General features: G+C 40.2%; 1 protein-coding gene across 6 annotated transcripts in view; it reads left to right on the top strand.

Annotated features, from left to right (window-relative positions):
• BASP1 (brain abundant membrane attached signal protein 1) overlaps positions 1–20,208 on the top strand; it is a 72,427-nt gene that overhangs the window by 29,896 nt on the left and 22,323 nt on the right. For 2 of the 6 annotated variants that reach the window (XR_012157372.2, XM_073332283.2), the window contains exons 2-3: positions 5,976–6,224; positions 8,247–8,323. The exons of 2 other annotated variants lie outside the window; for them this stretch is intronic. Coding sequence is in view for 1 of the 4 variants with exons in the window: in XM_073332281.2 (XP_073188382.1) it covers positions 4,171–4,361 (191 nt within the window). In the remaining 3 variants the exon portion in view is untranslated. Of the gene's footprint in view, positions 1–4,161; positions 4,362–5,975; positions 6,225–8,246; positions 8,324–20,208 lie in introns of all 6 variants that reach the window. 2 more of the 6 variants (XM_073332281.2, XM_073332284.2) reach the window with 2 other exon arrangements.

Genomic DNA, 20,208 nt, shown 5'->3' with positions numbered 1-20,208 from the left:
CAAATTAAATGTAAAAACGTAATAAGAAAAGCAAAAAAGGAGTTTGAAGAACAGCTAGCCAAAAACTCAAAAGGTAATAACAAAATGTTTTTTAAGTAATCAGAAGTAGGAAGCCTGCTAAACAATCAGTGGGGCCCCTGGACGATCAAGACACAAAAGGAGCACTTAAAGACGATAAAGTCATCACCGAGAAACTAAATTAATTTTTTGCTTCAGTCTTCACGGCTGAGGACGTTAGGGAGATTCCCAAACCTGAGCCGTCTTTTGTAGGTGACAAATCTGAGGAATTGTCACAGATTGAAGTATCGCTTGAGGAGGTTTTGGAATTAATTGAGAAACTTAACAATAGCAAGTCACTGGGACCAGATGGCATTCACCCAAGAGTTCTGAAAGAACTCGAAAGTGAAATTGTGGAACTATTAACTATGGTTTGTAACCTGTCCTTTAAATCAGCTACTGTACCCAATGACTGGAAGATAGCTAACGTAACGCCAATATTTAAGAAGGGCTCTAGAGGTTTATCCTGGCAATTACAGACCGGTAAGTCGAACGTCAGTACTGGGCAAATTAGTTGAATCAATAGTAAAGAATAAAATTGTCAGACACATAGAAGAGCATAAATTGTTGCGCAAAAGTCAACATGGTTTCTGTAAAGGGAGATAGTGAAGACCAAAGCAGACTGTAAAGAACTTCAAAAAGATCTCACAAAACTATGTGAATGGGCAACTAAATGGCAAATGAAATTTAATGTGGATAAATGTAAAGTAATGCACATTGGAAAAATTAACCCCAACTATACATACACTATGATGGGGGGTTAATTTACCTACAACTAATCAGGAGAAAGATCTTGGGGGTCATCATGGATAGTTCTCTGAAGACATCCATGCAGTGTGCAGCGGCAGTCAAAAAAGCCAATGGGATGTTAGGAATCATTAAAACAAGGAATAGAGAATAAGACGGAAAATAACGTATTGCTCTTATATAAATCCATGGTATGCCCACATCTTGAATACTGCATACAGATATGGTCCCCTCAACTCAGAAAAGATCTATTGGCATTAGAAAAGGGCAACTAAAATTATTAGGGGTTTGGAACGGGTCCCATATGAGGAGAGATTAAAGAGGCTAGGACTTTTCAGCTTGGAAAAGAGGAGACTAAGGGGGGATATGATAGAGGTATATAAAATCATGAGTGGTGTGGAGAAAGTGAATAAGGAAAAGTTATTTACTTATTCCCATAATATAAGAACTAGGGGCCACCAAATGAAATTAATGAGAGCAGGTTTAAAACAAATAAAAGAAAGTTCTTCTTCACTCAGCACACAGTCAACCTGTGGAACTCCTTGCCTGAGGAGGTTGTGAAGGCTAGGACTATAACAGGGTTTAAAAGAGAACTAGATAAATTCATGGAGGTTAAGTCCATTAATGGGCTCTGTTTGTCAGAGGGTGGAGATGGATGGCAGGAGAGAGATCACTAGATTATTACCTGTTAAATTCACTCCCTCTGGGGCACCTGGCATTGGCCACTGTCGGTAGACAGGATACTGGGCTGGATGGACCTTTGGTCTGACCCAGTATAGTTCTTATGTTCTTAAAGTCTGACATGCCCCCATGTTAGAGGAACTTCTCTTCTGGGGATAAATAGAAAGGTGGCACACTACAGTTTTGCCTAGGCAGCCTTTGGTCAGGAATGACCGACACCATCAAGCATGCAAACTCTTATCATTTTTTCCTTTTTTTTTTTAAAAACCAAACCCATTGCTGCAGTTGTCATTGTCAAGCAGGGTGGATAGATATATATCAAAATGATTTAAATAATCAATTTTAATCATGATTTAAATCAGCAAGCCAGAAACCCTGATTTAAATATTCACTTTTTAATTGTGATTTTTATTTGTACTTTTTAGCGATTTTTCTAAAGAAAGTTTGATTCTTATTCATTGATAACCATTACAATATGTTGATTTGCCACTAAAACATAGCCTTTACACTAAATTTGGTGCTTCTTTTTACTAAAAATCAGGAAGAGTCATTAAATGTGTACACATTTTATATAAGCAGTTATATAGTTTAACTTATATTTATTCAGATTCTCAATTTTTACATGGTGAAAGATGCATTTTTTATTTACTAGACAATGAACTTGTTTTTTGTGTGATTTGTGTCAAGTTCTATTTGAATGGAAATTAAAATTCAATTGCACAAAATCAGGATTTTAATTTTTTAAAATTAAATAAAAGTACCTTAAATGAGCTGGATACATGAGGGGGAAAAAGGTTATCTAAACATGTTTTGCATGTTATCTGTAGTTACTGAATAGAACTGATTGTTTCTGATCACCCTGTCCTTCAAAATTTTCAAACTAGTAGATCTCATCCTTTCACACCTAGGTTTTATTCACCGATTGGAAAAGGGAAAGAATGTTTCCTGCTTTTTCAACTCCCAATTGGTTTTTCAACTTTCAGTGAACTAGTCACTAAACTGAATTAGTTGAATAATCTGAAATTAAAAATAGTCTCTCTGCACCTGCAGAACAGGTTGATGTCAAAAGCTGATTTTGCATTTCAACAAACTCTGTAGTTTCAGGTGCTTGGCCAGCGACTGCCACCAGTTCAGTGATTTGACTTCCTTTAAAACTTGGCAGCAAACACATTGCTTAATAGTATTTTAGGATGTAATAGATTATAGTAAATTTAGGCTTTAACATATGTTGTCAATTTCAAATTTAATTTTAAATGTTTATTCTTAAATAAGCCTATATAAGAATCTGCTAACGCCACTCACCTCCAGCTATTGTCTACCCATTGGCTGATTGGGAGCTGAGAGTTGGTTAGGTTCTGGTCAGGTCCCCTCTAGCAGTGGGCAACGGTAGGGTACACCTCAGCCAAAGCAGATGAAGTAAGAAGACCTGGGTACTGGTACGATGGGCGGCCAGGCTAGATTTGAGTGGCGTTATGACCCAGCACATGGACTCCTGCTCCCAGTCCTGGGTTGCACTCCATGAGTTTTCAGGAGATAAGCATGAGTATGTGAGATAGGGTTCAAATGCATGAATCTCACAACTCAGTTGTGAGACCTAAGGTGTTTGCTGATTGCACTTAGAAGCTGTAACCTATTATAAACCATTTGTCCCTTCTGTTAGGATATGGATTAGTGACCTAACCTCCCAGGCTGAATCTTTGATCTGCAGACATTTCTTACAAAAACTTTCAGTTGAGATTTATTCTCCTATTGAGTGGCAGCTGTACCAAAGTTATAAACTGCCTTATCTGCTACTTGATTACTTTGACCCACTTCTTTCAAATGTATAAGTTTCCATTTGGAAGTTGGAGCCAGATTGTGAGAATAGTAGGGGAATGGAGCCTTAGTTTTGGAGAAGCTTTGAAAATATGTAATGACTAGGGCTGTAGTGGATTTGATGTCCTGGCATGCAAAACAAGACTCTCCTACTAGCTCATGCTAAGTCAGTTTAAGCACTAATAGTTGTATTTATTAGAGTAGATCAGGAATGCCAAACACAAGCCTGGCTCCAGCTACTAAGTACTTCAGTCTGGACTGGATTGCCAAGCAGTTATAAATTCTTTCTCTGGCTTTCAGGCGGCTGTTGCATTGACTTTGCACTGCTGGAAGCAAGACCATCTAGCACGTGACTGAGAGAAAGCCTAAACCTTTTCTCAAACCATTAATTCTGCTGGGAATGCACAACTCATATGGAGAGGGAGCCTTCATTAATTTATTTCAAAGACTAGAGGATACAATTTAAGGAGTAGACTTGCTGCAGAATGGAAGAAGCATGCTCCTAGATCTGGCCACCTACTAACTGCAGTGGAACAAAAGTAGCAGTTGGCTTAAATAAGATTGGTGCCTTCGCAAGAGAGTGTGGCAACTTGTAGTTAATATCTCTGGAGTTTCTTTTAGTTCTATTTGTGTCTGAGTGTAACAACGGATTTTTTGACAAGCTCTTGTTTCTGGGCTGCTCAGAACTGATGATTTATTCACTTATCTTTTGGTCATCTTACCACTGTTCTTTGCTTTGGAAACCAATTTACATAGGTGGTCTTCATAGTAAGAAGAAATAACATTATCATTACCTTCTCCTAGCAGCCCTAACAAAGTCCAAGGCTGAAGTATTTTTTGCTTTCACACTTCTATTGGCAGGTGCTGACAATGTGGCTCACCAATCAGGTGGAAATAGTCTTCTGCTGCTGCTGCCCCTATTTTTCTCTCTTTGGTAGGACAAGTGTGTGGGAAGGAAGCCTGTGTTCTTCTGCAATTTGGGGTTGGTTTGTTTGTTTCATGAGATTCCTAGCCAGAAGGTCTGTCTTTGCCAATGCCAGAGCCAATCAAAGCGGAGCCAGGTGAGATATTGAGAATTTAAGTTAATTGTTTACATGACTGATTTTTGATTATGGAAGGCTGTAAATGTTGTGGAACTATTTGGAAAAAACCTTAGCTCGTTCTCTCTCCTTGGAGATCCTGATGGGAAAAGTTGCAAATATGCTACCAGTACTGCAGCTTACTTTCTCCCAGGACCCACTAAACACAGCTCACTAGCCTCTGTATCCTCCCCTTCTACTTCCTCATGCTTTCACAATGCAGTGACGCATGAAACGTCACTTGTGCTTGTTTTGCTACTGGCACTAGAATTCTCACTGCTTGGGCTTTGACAAATATTTCCACTTTGCTTTGCGAGTCCACTTAGAAAGGTTAGGAACTTAGGAAGTCTCATCTATATGTGTGGAAAGTTGTAATGTGCACCAAATCTAGTTGATATAAAAGCATCCCATCTAGTATAGTTCAAGAGTGACATGCCACTTTAATGTGTCAAGAGTCCATGGTGATTGTGTGTTTGAAGATGTGTGGGAGCTGTAGATATTTGCCTTTACAGGTCTGTTCCTTAAAAGATATGTATGTACTTTATTACTTGAATGGTAGTTCAACATTAGGATTAATGATTACCGAATGACCTACATGAGTCTTATTCTGTTAGACCTCTCTTAAAAAGTGCGCTGGGCTAAAACAGGTTTTTGCAAAGTGTTAGGGCTTGTGTATTAAGGCTGTTTATGAAAATAAAATTGGTTGAGTTAAATGAAATGTCCAGAATATCAACCTATTTGGGCCATCTATGAAATTATTTAAATCTAAAATCCAGTGGTGTCCCCAGGTATTGAAATTTTGTTCTTTAACTTGCATTTATATTTTTTTCTTCTTGCTATGTAGTGAATACTATCAGCTTGAACTTCCTTTACCACTTTTCAATTATCTTGTACAGAGCTATATAGCAGAAACCACAAATGTACATTAAGATTACTTCATTGGCATCCAATTGCTTGCACTGACCCAATGCTACATTTTCTTTCTGCACAGGCATTTGGCTGTGAATTTCGCCTCCTTTATGAACTATGCTCTGGGGAATGAACAAGAGGTAGCCATGTTGTAATGCTAAGAAAAACAGCAATTAAAATGTCTTTGTCTCTAAAACATTCTTAGCTCTCATTTGGATTATTCTGATTATCTTCTTGAAAATGGGTTGAAGGTTGGACTAAGGTGCTATTGTTTGTTCATTTACTTTAACTTTGACTATCCCTTAACTTCTCGGTGCTTGAAATCACATGGCCACCTTTAAAAGCCCTTCAGAATTTCACTTATGTGCAAACTTGAAAGATAACATTCCTACCTTCCTGCATAACAGGATCCTTGTGTAAATTGTAAGGTTAGGCAGACTTGGAATGGAAGACAACTAGAAGTTGTCTATTTGTGGCAAAATAGGAGGGGATGAATAACTGGCATAGCCAAAGCAGATACTGTGTCTTTTACTGAAAACACTTGTGTGTTTGAATTAAAACAAGGTCATGTTAATGTACAAGTTCTGATTGTAGGGCAATACTGGGTTCTTAGGAATTATTAAATTTCAGATTATTACTTATCTGAATCACAACCAATTTGCAATCTTGTCGTCCTCCTCTTTGCAGGACAAAAAACTTCATGTAGACTGAGCCTAGGCTATCTTCTCACCTAGAGCTGGTGCATCCAGAACAGCAATGTGACACATAGCTGGGGCCTGATACAAAGTCCATTGAAGTCGATAGGAAAACTCCTGTTGACTTTAATGTCTCCTTGGCGAGAGGGAAGCTTGCACAGCCACTACCTATGCTGTACCTGTTCTGTGTAGGAACAGAAGACTTCATTCTTTGGTGATGTCAATTGAACACCTTTTGCAGGTATTAAAAATTCATGTATGAACCTTTTATGTATCCACACAACCCAAACTTAGCAATGACAATGCAATTGTTAAACATTTGTGCCACACATGGGTTTATGAGCATGCATAAACTGTTGTGTTGGTAATACTTCACTATATACAGTTAGATTCTGCTATCTTCCTGGAATGTCATAAGGATACTTCTGAGAGGTTTTTTTTTTTTTTTTTACTGAGGAGTTGTTTTTAAACACATTAAACTTTTCTTCAGATTACTGCTAATTTGTGTTTACAGAATAATTTGAAATCCTTCCTCTGCTCTATAATATATAGAGGTTAAAGTGTGGATTAATCTATTTATTGTTAAGGCAGGAACCGAACACTCAAGTGATCTTTAAACAGTAATATTTGATGTGAGAGTGTGATGTGAGGGTGTAATTAGATTGTTCATGAAAAGTAGGTTACTTGTCAATATCCTCAACAGCTGATTTTTGGGCCCTGATCCTGCAACATCTTGGGCAGGGCAGACTCCCTTTGAAGTCAATAGCATTATGGTATGGTATTTATGTTGCAGGACTTAAAGGCCTTGAGAATCAGGCTAAATTTTATTGAAATTGATAGACTCCTATTGACTACAGTAGAAACGGGATTGGGGCCCTAAATCAGAATCCATTACAGTAGGTTGAACTTTACAACTGTTCAACAGCAGTAAGATTATATAGAAACTGTACTCTTGGCTTGCCAAATGTTATCCAATTAGCTGACTCACAACATATTGAAGATCAAAAGGCTCTATACTTGAGACAATGTATTCTATGTTTGGTGAAATATTTGATGAGGCTTATCTTGCTCTCTTAGTCACTGTTGGAAATAAGCATATTTGAAGCATGGAACAAAAAATTGCTACTAAAAATTGTAAATATTCCGAGAAGCATTGTCTGGGAATGATTTTGGGGAGAGAGATGGGAAAAAGGGGAAAACATACATGGATATAAGGAGGGTTGATTGACCCCCTGCCTCCCCCCAAAAGGGGGGGTATACTGTGTGGTAGTTATTTCTGTTGCAGCAGAAATGACTTTGTTACCCAGCCCAGTGAGCAAAAGAAAAACAACAACGAATCTGTCAGGAAGAACCTTTAGCGAGAAGCACTACTGCTCATTTGGATTGGAATTGGAATGATGGGGCCTGAAAAAGAACCTGGACTACCAGAAGCCACAGGCCTATCGCCTCTTGATAATCACCTCTCCATGCATGAAACAGCCCTCCCTTGTAAACAAAGCATAGTCCGTCTCCAGTTAGTGTGGAAAGAGAAATCCTAGGATCAGGCAACTTGTATACTCCATAAGGAATGGGTGGGTATGTAAGAGGAGGGGCTGGTTTTCTATTATAGTACTGTAATTAGAAACTGGGATTATTAATCCTTCAGAATAATTCCATTTAACCAAAGAAAAAAGGCTGATACCTAAATTTATCTTTCTCTGTAAATTGTGGGAAAATACAGGTTACTATACTGTGAATCTTTAAATTGACATAGATGTTGATTTTCCTTGTTGCTATGGGAACAGTGCTAACGGATGCTGCAAAAAGATCCGAAACAGTATTTGATTTGAGTCCTTTTCTAGAAACCTGACACCATGTCCACTGAGGACTTGCCTCTCATGAGCCTGAAGCTCGAAGACTCTTAAGATTGTCTCACTGGCACAGACTCCTTCCCAAAACAAGTCAGTTCCTTTCCCCTGTATGCTTGGCCTTTCATCCAAATGCCAGCAGAGCTCTGTCCATAATGGCTTTCTTGGTTACCATATCTTGGCTTGGCTAAATAAGATGCAGGTATAGAACTTGGGAAACAAAATAAAAATGGAATGATCAGAAATAGCTTTACTATTACAGCTTAATATGATCTTCATGCCATCAGAAAATTTTGTCACAGAGTGAAATAGGCACTCACATACTATAGTGGCAAAGACCATGTAGCCCCCTGGACAGAGTGGCTTAACAGAATAAATCCTAAGAACAAATGCTTGTGTTCCTTTATTTCTTGCAGTTGCCAGTTAGCTTTTTGGAAGTGATGGAGCTGGAAAAAGAAAATTCTTCCTAAATATGTAATGTTCAAACTCAATGGTAAATATATATACAAGTGCTTGAAAGTTAAATTTTTATCTAAATATACAGAGAAATGCCCAGTTTACTATAAGAAGTCTTGTCAGCATAAAATTTTAAATTTGACTGCTAAATATAATTTGATGTTTAGATGGTGTCCTGCATTATACTATTGGTGTCTCAAATACACTATACTGTGTATTGCTGTCCCTTCCTCCCTCAAGAACTGTGGCAAAACAAAATGTATGTCTTATGAGACTATCCTTGTCAGAACAATCTTAAATAAATACGGGGGGAAGAAGTAACAAATTTTACTCTATCAAAGTGTAACATATCAAGAACCATGAGACGGGTGAAGTATGAGGCTGATGTTTATGATATTACTCTTTACAAAATGAGCCTCTCAGACCTTGGCATAGCAAACTATAAACAATTCACTGAAGAGAACAGGAGGACACAGGATAACCAGAGTCCATTCTTAGCATGCTCATGAATTATGGACAAAACACTGCATTAGAAAAGAGCTGTGGAATGGGATTATACACTTGCCTCCTGTGAAAAGAAGACCTAACTCATAATCTTCAATTAGGGTAGGAATTTGAGTAGAGATCAGCCCAAAGCAGGACCACACATATATTCACAACTACTTTTCCTGTTTCGGTGGGGAGAAGGGTTGGGTTTGAATTGCCAGAACCAAATCCAGCTGTGTGATATTTGGGTGTGGGTCAGATCCATAAGCAGAAATATCCTCTTTCCTCAGAGATAAATGTTTGCAGCGATCATCCATAAAGTCTGATATACTGTTCCTTGTTTCTGAATATAGTCTACAGCAAAAGGATTTCTTATTAAAAATCACCATGGATACAGGATCCCTATAATCTTGCAAGACCTCTACTGATTGTCTACAGCTGCAAAAGTTAAACACTGTGCTCAGAACTGCAATGATGTTGACATGGATTTTTTCCTCCAAAATTACAGTGAAGGCCTTAATAAGATGAGCTGATTTTCAGCTGAGGAAGGAGAGAAGGGAGCACTCAGACGCTAGGGTGTTTGTGGGGCCTCAACGTATGACAGTAAGACCAGATTGTGGCGCAGTCTCTCAAGCAGTGTGGATTGGCAGGGAGGGGAAGATGTTTGCAATGATACATTTCTTTTCTTTTTCTTCCAATCATACAATCATACCATTGGGGATGGGGAAGCGCAGTTTGCCCATAAACTGCTGGGTTATTGTGGGATGCCCAAAAGACTAGTGTGTTGCACAGAGCTGGTTGGAACATTTTCAGTAAAATTTCATCTAAATTTACATCCCCCCAAAACATTTATCTGTCTTGACAGTCTTCATTGGGAAGAAGATTTTGGATCCAGGGTTGTTTGGTCATTTCTGATGGGAAAGAAAGAGACTTTCTCAAACACACCCTGATGGTTAGAGCACTATGGTGGGTATGGGAAAACCAAGTCCTTTCTCTGTCTGATTTGCAGCAAAGTTTTTTATCCCAGATCATACTGAATTCATCAGAGCAGGGTCTTGAACCTGGATTAGCCTCACCCCAAACTAGTTCCCTAACCATCAGGCTATCAGCATATGGAAAGAAGCACGTCTTCTCAGAAGTGACTGTCTGGAACCCCTCCCAGTTTCCCAAATTGAAAAGCTCATGTTTTAGTATCGGACTCTTCAAGGCCCACTCAGTACTCCCCATCAGTCAGAAAAGGTAGTTAATGGCTCAACACATTAGCCAAGTATTGCATATGTTATCTCTTAGGAATTGAAATGCCACCATAGGAGCAAGGGGCTGTCATTACCTGTCCTGTTACTGCCTCGCAAATAGATGGTTGTGAGTTTTCATGTACACTCGTGCTCCTCTTAGGCTGCCCTTAATGAACAAACTAGAAATATTAGGCCAGATCTCGGGTGGAGTAAATCCGTAATCAACATTATGATACACACCAGCTGGAAATCTGGCCTATTATGTTCCTGTAGTGAAAAATCAGAGAGCACCTTCTGGGTTCTAGTTCACATTGGGTACTGGACCACACAGTAATGAGGGAGACATAAATGAGATTATCTTGGTTAAGTACTTGGAGCAGAATTCTTTTACATCTATATACCTCCAAAGATAGTACAAAAGGCTTGCATTGATGAGCTGTTAGCAAGATTCTTCAACTTTAATGCTTAAGAACAAGTTTTTCTAAATCTGTCCTTGGCAATGCATAGCACCAGCTATACTCTAAACCAGCTATGTTTAAATGGTGGGATTAGTGTTTCCAACATATGGAATGTTATAGATGCAAGTGTGAGAATATAACAAAGCAGTGAAGCAGGAAATGCTAATAGATGGGAAAGTATCAGAGAAGTTCTCTGGCTGATTCTAAAATCCCACGCACTTCTGGTTTTGTAAATTTGTCAATAAATGTGAGCTGTACATGAAATGGAAGGATATTTTGAGCCAAAATGTGATTATGGCAAGTGTAGTGAATATGGGAAAGCTGTGTCTTTTATCAAGAATTCATATTGCATCAGGGTTGCTGGTCTTGTACTCATTTAAGTGTAGAAACCTATATAAAACTAAACTAATGTAACCATCTAGTGTAAATACAGTTATGCCAGTAGAAAGGTGTAGTACAGTATAGTATTTCAGTAAACTTCATCTCAGATGCTCTTTAAAAAACAAACAAACAAAAGTTCTTGAACAATGTCTGTGTTGCCAAATTATTAGACTAAAGTAATTGAATTTATGCCTAAGGTTATTTAATTTAAATGCTATGGATGAAATTAAGGCTGAGAATTTTTAAAATGATGTAAAGGATTTTTATACCCATTTTCCATTAACTCTGATGGGAATGGGGCACCCTAATCCCTTAGGTAGCTTTGAAAATCGAAACCTGATGGCATAATATTGTTAGTTGTACCATTGCCATTAACAGGAGGAGCGAACATGCATACTCTAGCTTCCCATGAACTCTGCTGCAAATGTGCACCTACATGTCTTTTTTGCAGGTACTTGTTCTACTGTAATTGATGCCATCCCATGGCCAATAAATGTAATTCAACAGCCAACCTTCTTAAAGAGGCAGATTAATGTATTTAATGTTGCCAGTGCTGAAACGAATATGCTAAGTGCTTTTCACCAACGCTGGAAGTGCTACTGACTAGTCGACAACAGTGGTTCTCAAAGCCGGTCCGCTGTTTGTTCAGGAAAAGCCCCTGGCGGGCTGGGGTGGTTTGTTTACCTGCTGTGTCCGCAAGTTTGGCCGGCACATGCTGGCTGCCCTTCCCACAGCCCCCATTGGCCCGGAGCAGCGAACCGCGGCCAGTGGGAGCTGCGATAGGCCAGACCTGAGGACGCGGCTGGTAAACAAACCGGCCCGGCCCACCAGGGGCTTTCCATGAAGTTTTGAGAACCACTTTGAGAACCGGCTTTGAGAACCACTGGTCTACAAGATTAATAATGCCTTCATGTTTAAACTGGTATGTTTCTCATCCAACTATTTGGATTGTAAGCTGTCCAGGTTAGGGAACTGCTTCCCTGTGTGTTTGTACAGTGCCTAGCACAATGAAGCCATTATCCCACTTGGCTTCGTGGATGGTGGGGACTCTTCATGTACTGAACTCCCACACAATAGGGAGGTGTGTGCTGCCTTTCTGGGCTGCATATAACTTATCTGTGTGTGAGGAGGGAGATGGGCAGGCCGACTAGCTGCACTTCACTCCTACCTCCAGCAACCAGTGGAGAACCCACTTAGGCTGTGTCTGTGCTACACACCACTTTTGGTGGCATATAGGGTGCATGTATCCAGGGCCGGATTAACTTTTTGTAGACCCCGTTGGGGCAAGGTGCAGGGGGATGGGATGGTCAGTCTCCAGAGTGAAGGGTGGGCTGGGGGCAATGAGGCACAGCATGGCGGGAGCAGCTCCATTCTGTGAAGGCCAGCAGGAGGGCACTGTTTACAAACCTGCAGCTGCCAGATGCACACTGGCCTGCCTAGCCCTGTGAGGCCAGCATGCCTCTTCTCCTTGAGGGCAGGACCGCACCACACCGCCCCCCTGACCAGTGCCCCACCCTTATGCCCAGCACCCCCTCGCCCAGAGACCTCCACCACAGATCTCTATGCCCAACCCCATCCCTCCCAGAGACCTCCCCCACTGGCCTCCCACCACAACTGCACAGCACCCTGTACACCACACCACTCGCCCAGCATCCCCCGCCCATAGACCTCCCCACTGCTCATCACCTTCCTCACAGTTCCACCATCACAGCTGCACAGCATCCCATATTCCTGAGGGGATTCTGAACCAAAAAATTAAAAATTCTGTGCACAATATTTTAAAATTCTGCAAATTTTATTTGTCAATAAATAATTGTGGAGGCTCCAGAATGGCAGTGGGGAGCACAGGCCACTGATTGCATGGAGGTGGGAGATTGCCCTGCAGCCTGCCACCACCCCATCCCATGCCCCTTCCCCACCGTTCCATCTCCTCCCCAGACTTGGGGGGAAGGGGGAAACCGCCCCCCCAGCACGAGCTGGCAGAGCAGAGCAGGTTGGGGCTGGGTTGCTGCACTTCCTGCCACCTGGTGATTGCAGGGCGGGCCTGACCCTACACTCACAGGGTGGCGCCAAAACAACCAACAAACAAACGCAACCCCCCCAAATGGGACCCAAACCATACAAAACTGTACTGCGCACTACTCTCAGTTTTTAAGTTACCCTCTGTTGTTTAGCAACCAATTGGCTTCTACAAAAATCAATGGTGTCTGAAAGCCGTGGTGGGCTGCAAAGATGTACCTTTGACTTAATGCTTAGAAACCCACTGAACAATGAAAATGACAGTGCTTTTGCCCCCCCCCCCGAAATATCAGTGCTAGTCTGATATAACTTATCTGACCTTAACTAATTACACATTCAGTTCACTTTCTGTAGAGTATCCATTCTGTAGAGAACTTCAGTTTCTGGAAGCATACTGATCAATGCACATTTATCCTTCACAATAGAATAGCCACAACACCAATATACAGTCTTAGTTTAGTCTCTGTTCAGAACTTCTTTTTAGTTTTGTAACCCAGCACCATCAAATCTTTTGCCTTCAAGTTCAACACACATGATTTTCTTGGCAACCAATCCTCTTCTAGTGTCCAGCTGTGACCCCAAATGACTTAATATGCTTGACATCCGAAACACAATGCTGTAGGTAACAGAGCCAGAATGCTTCAATAGACGAGTGTAAAACAGAAAACTGTGGGAAAAGTAGAAAGTAGACAAAATGAGTTCAATCACCTAACCAAACTATGCAAAAAATCTACTGGTTTCATTACAAACATGAAACTCCAGCTAGGTTTCTAAGCCTGTGGGATGGGCTATTTTTCTTATGAGGGGTGGGGAAATAAACTCAGGCAAAAGTGGTTTTGGTTGTATTTTGATTTCAGAGTATAGTTGAAACTTTAAATCTGAGTGGGAGTGGGGGTTGCTTGAGAAGACAGAAACCCACGTAGACCTATTATACTCATGTTAGGGCTTAAGTATCTGATAAGGATTAGTCTTGCTTAGCTTTATGGAGACCTGCTAGTAATTCATGGAGCATGATACATAAGTAAAGCTTGAATATGTCCATGCACTGAGTTTGAGGAAATGGCTTTGTGACCATTGTTTCAGTATGGAATAAATGTTTTAGTCTGTGACTGGAAGTTCTGCCTATAAAGCTGAATAAATGGTCTTTAGGAGGGATAATACCTCGCCTTTGTGAAGGGATGGGCAATGAGATATGGAACCTTTCAAACAGTGCTTAATTTGTAATGAAAGAGGTGCCGGGGCTCAAACAATTTGGCGCTGGGGCTCAAGTAATTTTTTTTACTTTCGAACTGACGTGGCAAGCCTAGAGGTGTCAGTAATTGGTAATCCTGGCTGGTTAGGGTGTAGCTGGAAAATAACCGCCAATAGTTCTTTGGATATTTGTGATACACCCTGTTGCTCTCAGCCCATTCCTGATCAGCAGGTGTGTACATAACAACTGGCATGTTTCAACTTCTAAACAGAGAGGCCCAGGACTCTGCATGGGAATGCAGAATTAGCTTTGCTCTACTCCTAAGGTGAGCAGCTTCAGGTCAGATTTGAGACAAAATGGCAGGATAGCATGAGGAAGCTTGCTGTGCCACTCCCATACTGAACTTGCTCTGTAGAGAGGGAACAAAGTTTTCCAGTCCAGTAGCTTTGTTTCCTTCTTACAAAATTTAAATGCCCTTTAGATAGTGGAAAACTTTCTTTCCTGGTAAATCTAATCTCAGCTGTGGTCTTGTATTTCCATTGATTAAAATACTAAATACGTCTCTGACAAAAACTACTCTCAATTAAGCCCCTAATCCTTTTTATTAGCAGATCTAACAATAGCTCAATCATGTTATATGAAGGAGGATTGGGCTTTGTTTCTCTAGTTCAGCCCAGTATTTATTTTCCATGAGAAATTTCAGACTGTAAATGAAGTCAGATTTTTAATTTTACCATCCGATGGGACTGTAGTATTCCACAAACTGTGACTTATATCTCTGGAAGGTCACATGAGATGTGCCCTCATAGTAAAGACTTTAGTTACACATACTTTTTAAACAATTACTCTGAATTTGTATGTCTGATAATGCTTTGCAGCATATTGCTGAGATGTTTGCTGAGGCAGAGTTGTAATTCACAATGTTTGTCAATGTAACTCTCTGAAATATGTGCCCTGGTTCTACAATGAGAAAGTAACCCTCTAGAATTGTAAACCTTGTTTTCTTTGGCTACTAGCTTGCAGGGAGCAGATCTTGGTCTTCATCTAGTTACAGCATTTTGGTATTTGTGTCCTCTCATCAGAGCATATCTCCAACAACTGAGGATCCTGGACAGTAACTGTGGACATGATATGTTGGTATGCAATACCCTGGTGACCTTTTGGTAAAATTTGTTAAATCTAGAGTTTAGTAAAGCAAAACCAACTATAGTGTCTTTGAACTAGTATTCCTAATTCACAACCCACAATTCAGTTCAAGGCTTCTGGGTCTCCTTGTGCCCCTATTGGCCTCAGCCAGCTTCCTTATTACGCTGATTAGAAGGGGATGTCATTGACAGAGCCCAAGCCAGTAATCTGCTTCTGACTTATCCTTTCCTGAGAGCAGAGTCTAATATCCTACTATTTTCTGAACTAGGGACACTGGCCCCCTAGTCCTGTAAAGCTACTCTGTGTGGGCAGACCTCAGGGAAGTCAATGGGGCTCTGCCTGTGCAGAGGTCCCACCCCTACATGCTGCTTACAGTAGTTGGCACCATCCATTCCAAAGCATCCAACCTTGACCAAAATACTGGGGGCTTATTCTAAGGTTCTAGTTAAAATTCAGTCTTCTAAATTTTGAATCATCACTCTTTGAAACAGTTCCCTTAAAATGACAGAATTGCATCCTTTTGTCACAGATTACTGAAATATGTATTTAGCATTGCTAACAGCTTTTACTATTTGAGTTAAGCGACACAATTATTCTTAACGGGGTCCTTTTGTAAAGGCTGTATTTCAGCTTTGCAATATTAACTGTGTAACCAATAAGGCAGGTGCGAAGAGCTGAACTGATCATGGCTAAAATGTTCAAAAGCACTTAAGTCCGAAAGATTTTGGCACACAAGTCTTTGGGATGTAAGCTAAATAGTGACTGAAGTGCTTCTGAAATTTCCCCCCTATATAAATAAAAATGAGTACTTCAGAAAACAAATTAATCTTTCCTCTGTTTCTTATGTGGAAAAACCCTGCTCTCTGTTGCAGCATTGTAATAACACATTGATTTATACATTAGTTACCTAGTGAAGAGGATAATACATAATACAAACATGCCATTTAGAAGTGGCAACAGTACTCTGAACAGATTTCAGAACTTTTTTTTTCTAATCTAGACAATAGAAAGCAGCTACTTATAGCAAAACAGATTTGCTGATTAACTAATAATTGTGGTGTAATCAGCTTGGGGGGGAGGAGTGGAGAAGAATGTCTAGAACAAACTGTCAAAATGGCCAACCAAGCCGCTAATTTCAAGTTCCCATAGATTCAATTGTGGTTTCTTTATGCTCCATAACTTATTAACATGGCAGTAAATTTCAAATGACTAATGTATTAGAATGCTCTAAGAAAACTAAGAGAGCAACAGAAAGTGCAAGTGAATAATGAAAGGCAAACAGTAACAGACTCTTAAAAACTCAGAAGACTGATGGATGAAAATGAATTATGTATGCAATCTTGCAGTGATTTACAATAACTAGTTAGCAGATTAGCTTATCAATGTCACAATGAAGGATGGTGAGACTCAATTGGTGTTCTCTGCTCCCCACAGAGACTTCTTAAGGATCTCTGATTCAAGACTAAAAAATTCATATTCTTTCTAGAAATTAGTCACTTGAGAGTGATGTCCTTTTAAGATCTGCTCATGTTAATTTGAGGATGAAAAATTGGTAAGCTTGTCCTTTCTTTAGGCTAGCATCAGCGACACTGGCAGACTCTCTCTCTCCTTTCACACTTTTGAATATATCAAGTACAGGGCACTTCAGCTTCCTTTTCTCCATTCCCACCCCTTCTTTGTGGCCTTATTCAGAGGTTCTTTTTCAGGCTTGTTTCTACTGACTAGGAATGATACCAGCTGTGTCTGACTCTTGAATGCAGAGGTTAATTAATTCTTTAGCTTGCTTCATTTTACTTGGTGCTCATCTCAAGAGAAACAGAGGCATATGTAGTCTATACATATGGATTCTAAATAGTTGACTAGTTACTCAGTGCAGTATTTGTACTTTGCAATATTCTACTGAATGACAGGTTAGTGATAGTGTCTCTTTGTAAAAACATTAATATATCCAATTAACTTTTTATGAAGGTTCCACGTGTTTTCCTCCTCTCCCCCATATGCATACAGCATTGCCAACCCTAAGCATTCAAAAATGAGTCACAACTCCAAGAATCATGAGTAGCTTAAAAATCATGAAACATCAATTGGAAAAAAAAATCTATATATTTATCTGGTTTTTTTTTTTAACCTTTTAAGGTTCCTGATTTCAAAGTTTTCTCTGCAACTATAAGGTCTAGAAATGAAACCTGAGATTATTTTGTAATGACTCCTGGAGCTGGTCTTTAAGAAAAACTCCAGATATCATGAAACTTGTGATAAAATCCTGTGGTGACATTGTGCGAGTGTTTTTAATATAACTGCATAGAGTTCACCTGGAACTGAACACCACAGTTATAATACAAGGTGATTTGCAGGCCTAACTCCATGTTCTCACTTACTCAAGAACCTCTACAAATTCTTTTTGATATGCACAACATTCTCCATGCTTCTCTCTGACTGTTTTTTTTTAAACTGAGGGAAAGTTACAAACATATGGATGAAAAAGTCTACCCTTTTTAATATTTTACACTACACAACACAGATGGCTGAACCTGGAAATTTGACCTGCAAATAGTGCTTATTTTTAAAGCCTATTCAAATTTTAAAAAAGAGTTTGACTATCTAGCTGGCAACTGGAAGGTAAGTTCTTAATATGCTCAGTAAATGCTTAGGATGGGATTATCAAAAGCACTGTGTTGGCCTAACTCTGCTCATATTAAAGTCAAAGGGAGCAGAGTTAGGCCAAAGTTGCGTGATACTGAAAAATCTTATTCCCAAGGTTTTTTTTTTTTTAATAGAGTCCAACCAAGAAATGCATTTTTAAATTTTTTTTTAAACTGTGCAGATTTAAGTTTGCAGTAACATCGGGCTCAATGGGTAGTGATCGATGGGTCCATGTCTAGTTGGCAGCTGGCATCAAGCAGAGTGCTCCAAGGGTCAGACTTGGGGCTGGTTTTGTTCAATATCTTCATTAATGATCTGGAGGATTGCGTGCAGTGCACCCTCAGCAAGTTTGCAGATGACACTAAACTGGGAGGAGTAGTAGATACTCTGGAGGGCAGGGATAGGATACAGAGGGACCTAGACAAATTAGAGGATTGGGCCAAAAGAAATCTGATGAGGTTCAACCAGGACAAGTGCAGAGTCCTGCACTTAGGATGGAAGAATCCCATGCACTGCTACAGACTAGGGACCGTGTGGCTAGGCAGCAGTTCTACAGAAAAGGACCTAGGGGTTACAGTGGAAGAGAAGCTGGATATGAGTCAACAATGTGCCCTTGTTGCCAAGAAGGCTAACGGCATTTTGGACTGTATAATTAGGAGCACTGCCAGCAGATTGAGGGACGTGATCATTCCCCTCTATTCAGCATTGGTGAGGTCTCATCTGGAGTACTGTGTCCAGTTTTGGGCCCCACACTACAAGAAGGGTGTGGAAAAATTGGAAAGAGTCCAGCGGAGGGCAATAAAAATGATTAGGGGGCTGTAGCACATGATTTATGAGGAGAGGCTGAGGGAACTAGGATTATTTAGTCTGCAGAAGAGAAGAATGAGGGGGGATTTGATAGTTGCTTTCAACTACCTGAAAGGGGGTTCCAAAGAGGATGGGTCTAGACTGTTCAGTAGTAGCAGATGACAGAACAAGGAGTAATGGTCTCAAGTTGCAGTGTGGGAGGTTTAGGTTGGATATTAGGAAAAACTTTTTCATTAGGAGGGTGGTGAAGCACTGGAATAGGTTACCTAGAGCGGTGGTGGAATCTCCTTCCTTAGGGGTTTTTAAAGTCAGGCTTGACAAAGCCCTGGCTGAGATGATTTAGTTGGGGATTGATCCTGCTTTGAGCAGGGGGTTGGACTAGATGATCTTCTGAGGTCCCTTCCAACTCTGATATTTTATGATTCTATGAACTATCTTTGTAGTCATACAAAAATATCCTCTACTTGTATGTAAAAAGAAATATATTTTATGCCAAAACTTCAGGCCCAATTTTCATAGAATCATGGAACTGTAGGACTGGAAGGAACCTTGAGAGGTCATTTAGTGCAGTCCCCTGCTCTCATGCAAGGACTATGTAATGCCAAGACCATTCCTGGTAGGTATTAGTCTAACCTCTTCTTAAAACCTCCAGTGACGGAGATTCAACAGTGCCCCTAGGCAATTTGTTTCAGTACTTAACCACCTTGACAGTTAGGAAGTTTTTCCTAATGTCCAACCGAAACCTTCCTTGCTGCAATTTAAGCCCATTGCTTCTTGTCCTATTCTCAGAGGTTAAGGAGAACAATTTTTCTCCTCCTCCTTGTAACAACCTTTTATGTACGTGAAAACTGTTATCATGTCTCCCCTCAACTTTCTCTTTTCCAGACTAAACAAACCCAATTTCTTCAATCTTTCCTCATAGGTCATGTTTTCTAGACCTTTAAATCATTTTTGTTGCTCTCCTCTGGACTTTCTCCAATTTGTCCATATCTTTCTTAAAATGTGGTGCCCAGAACTGTACACAGTACTCCAGATGAGGCCCAATCAGCGCGGAGAAGAGCAGAAGAATTACTTCTTGTGTCATGCTTACAACACTTCTACTTTTATATAAAGTCAAAGGGGAAGAAGAGACTTAGAGGTTCCATAAGTTGACCCTTGGCTTAGAGTTGAATAGATATTCTTAGAAAGTTCATTTGAAACTTCATAGCTGCACGTTTTAAAAGCACAGACCTTTATAACCTGTGGCTGTTCATATTTAACTGCTTGGGAGTTGGGGTTTCTAAGCAAGGTTTGCTGCTTCCCCGCTCTACCAATGCTATTCTTTAATTCAATATATATAGACTGTTCACTTACATATAGGTCAAAGCTTTTAAAACGGATATTCAAATTGGGAGTGGGGAGGGTATGTGACAACATACAGTAACGTTCCTGCTGCTCCTTAAAGCAATTTATCCAGGTTCCCAGGGTTGAACCAATGCATTGCAACAGAAATTTCAGTTCCTTTTTCTGTAGCTCCATGGTAAAGCAACTCTTCTAGCAGCCGTGTGGCATATCC

This window comes from Lepidochelys kempii, chromosome 2, assembly GCF_965140285.1.
Source record: "Lepidochelys kempii isolate rLepKem1 chromosome 2, rLepKem1.hap1, whole genome shotgun sequence".
Taxonomy (NCBI): Eukaryota; Metazoa; Chordata; order Testudines; family Cheloniidae; genus Lepidochelys; species Lepidochelys kempii.
Note: the sequence above shows the minus strand (reverse complement) of the source record. Positions and strands in the feature narration are given on the sequence as shown.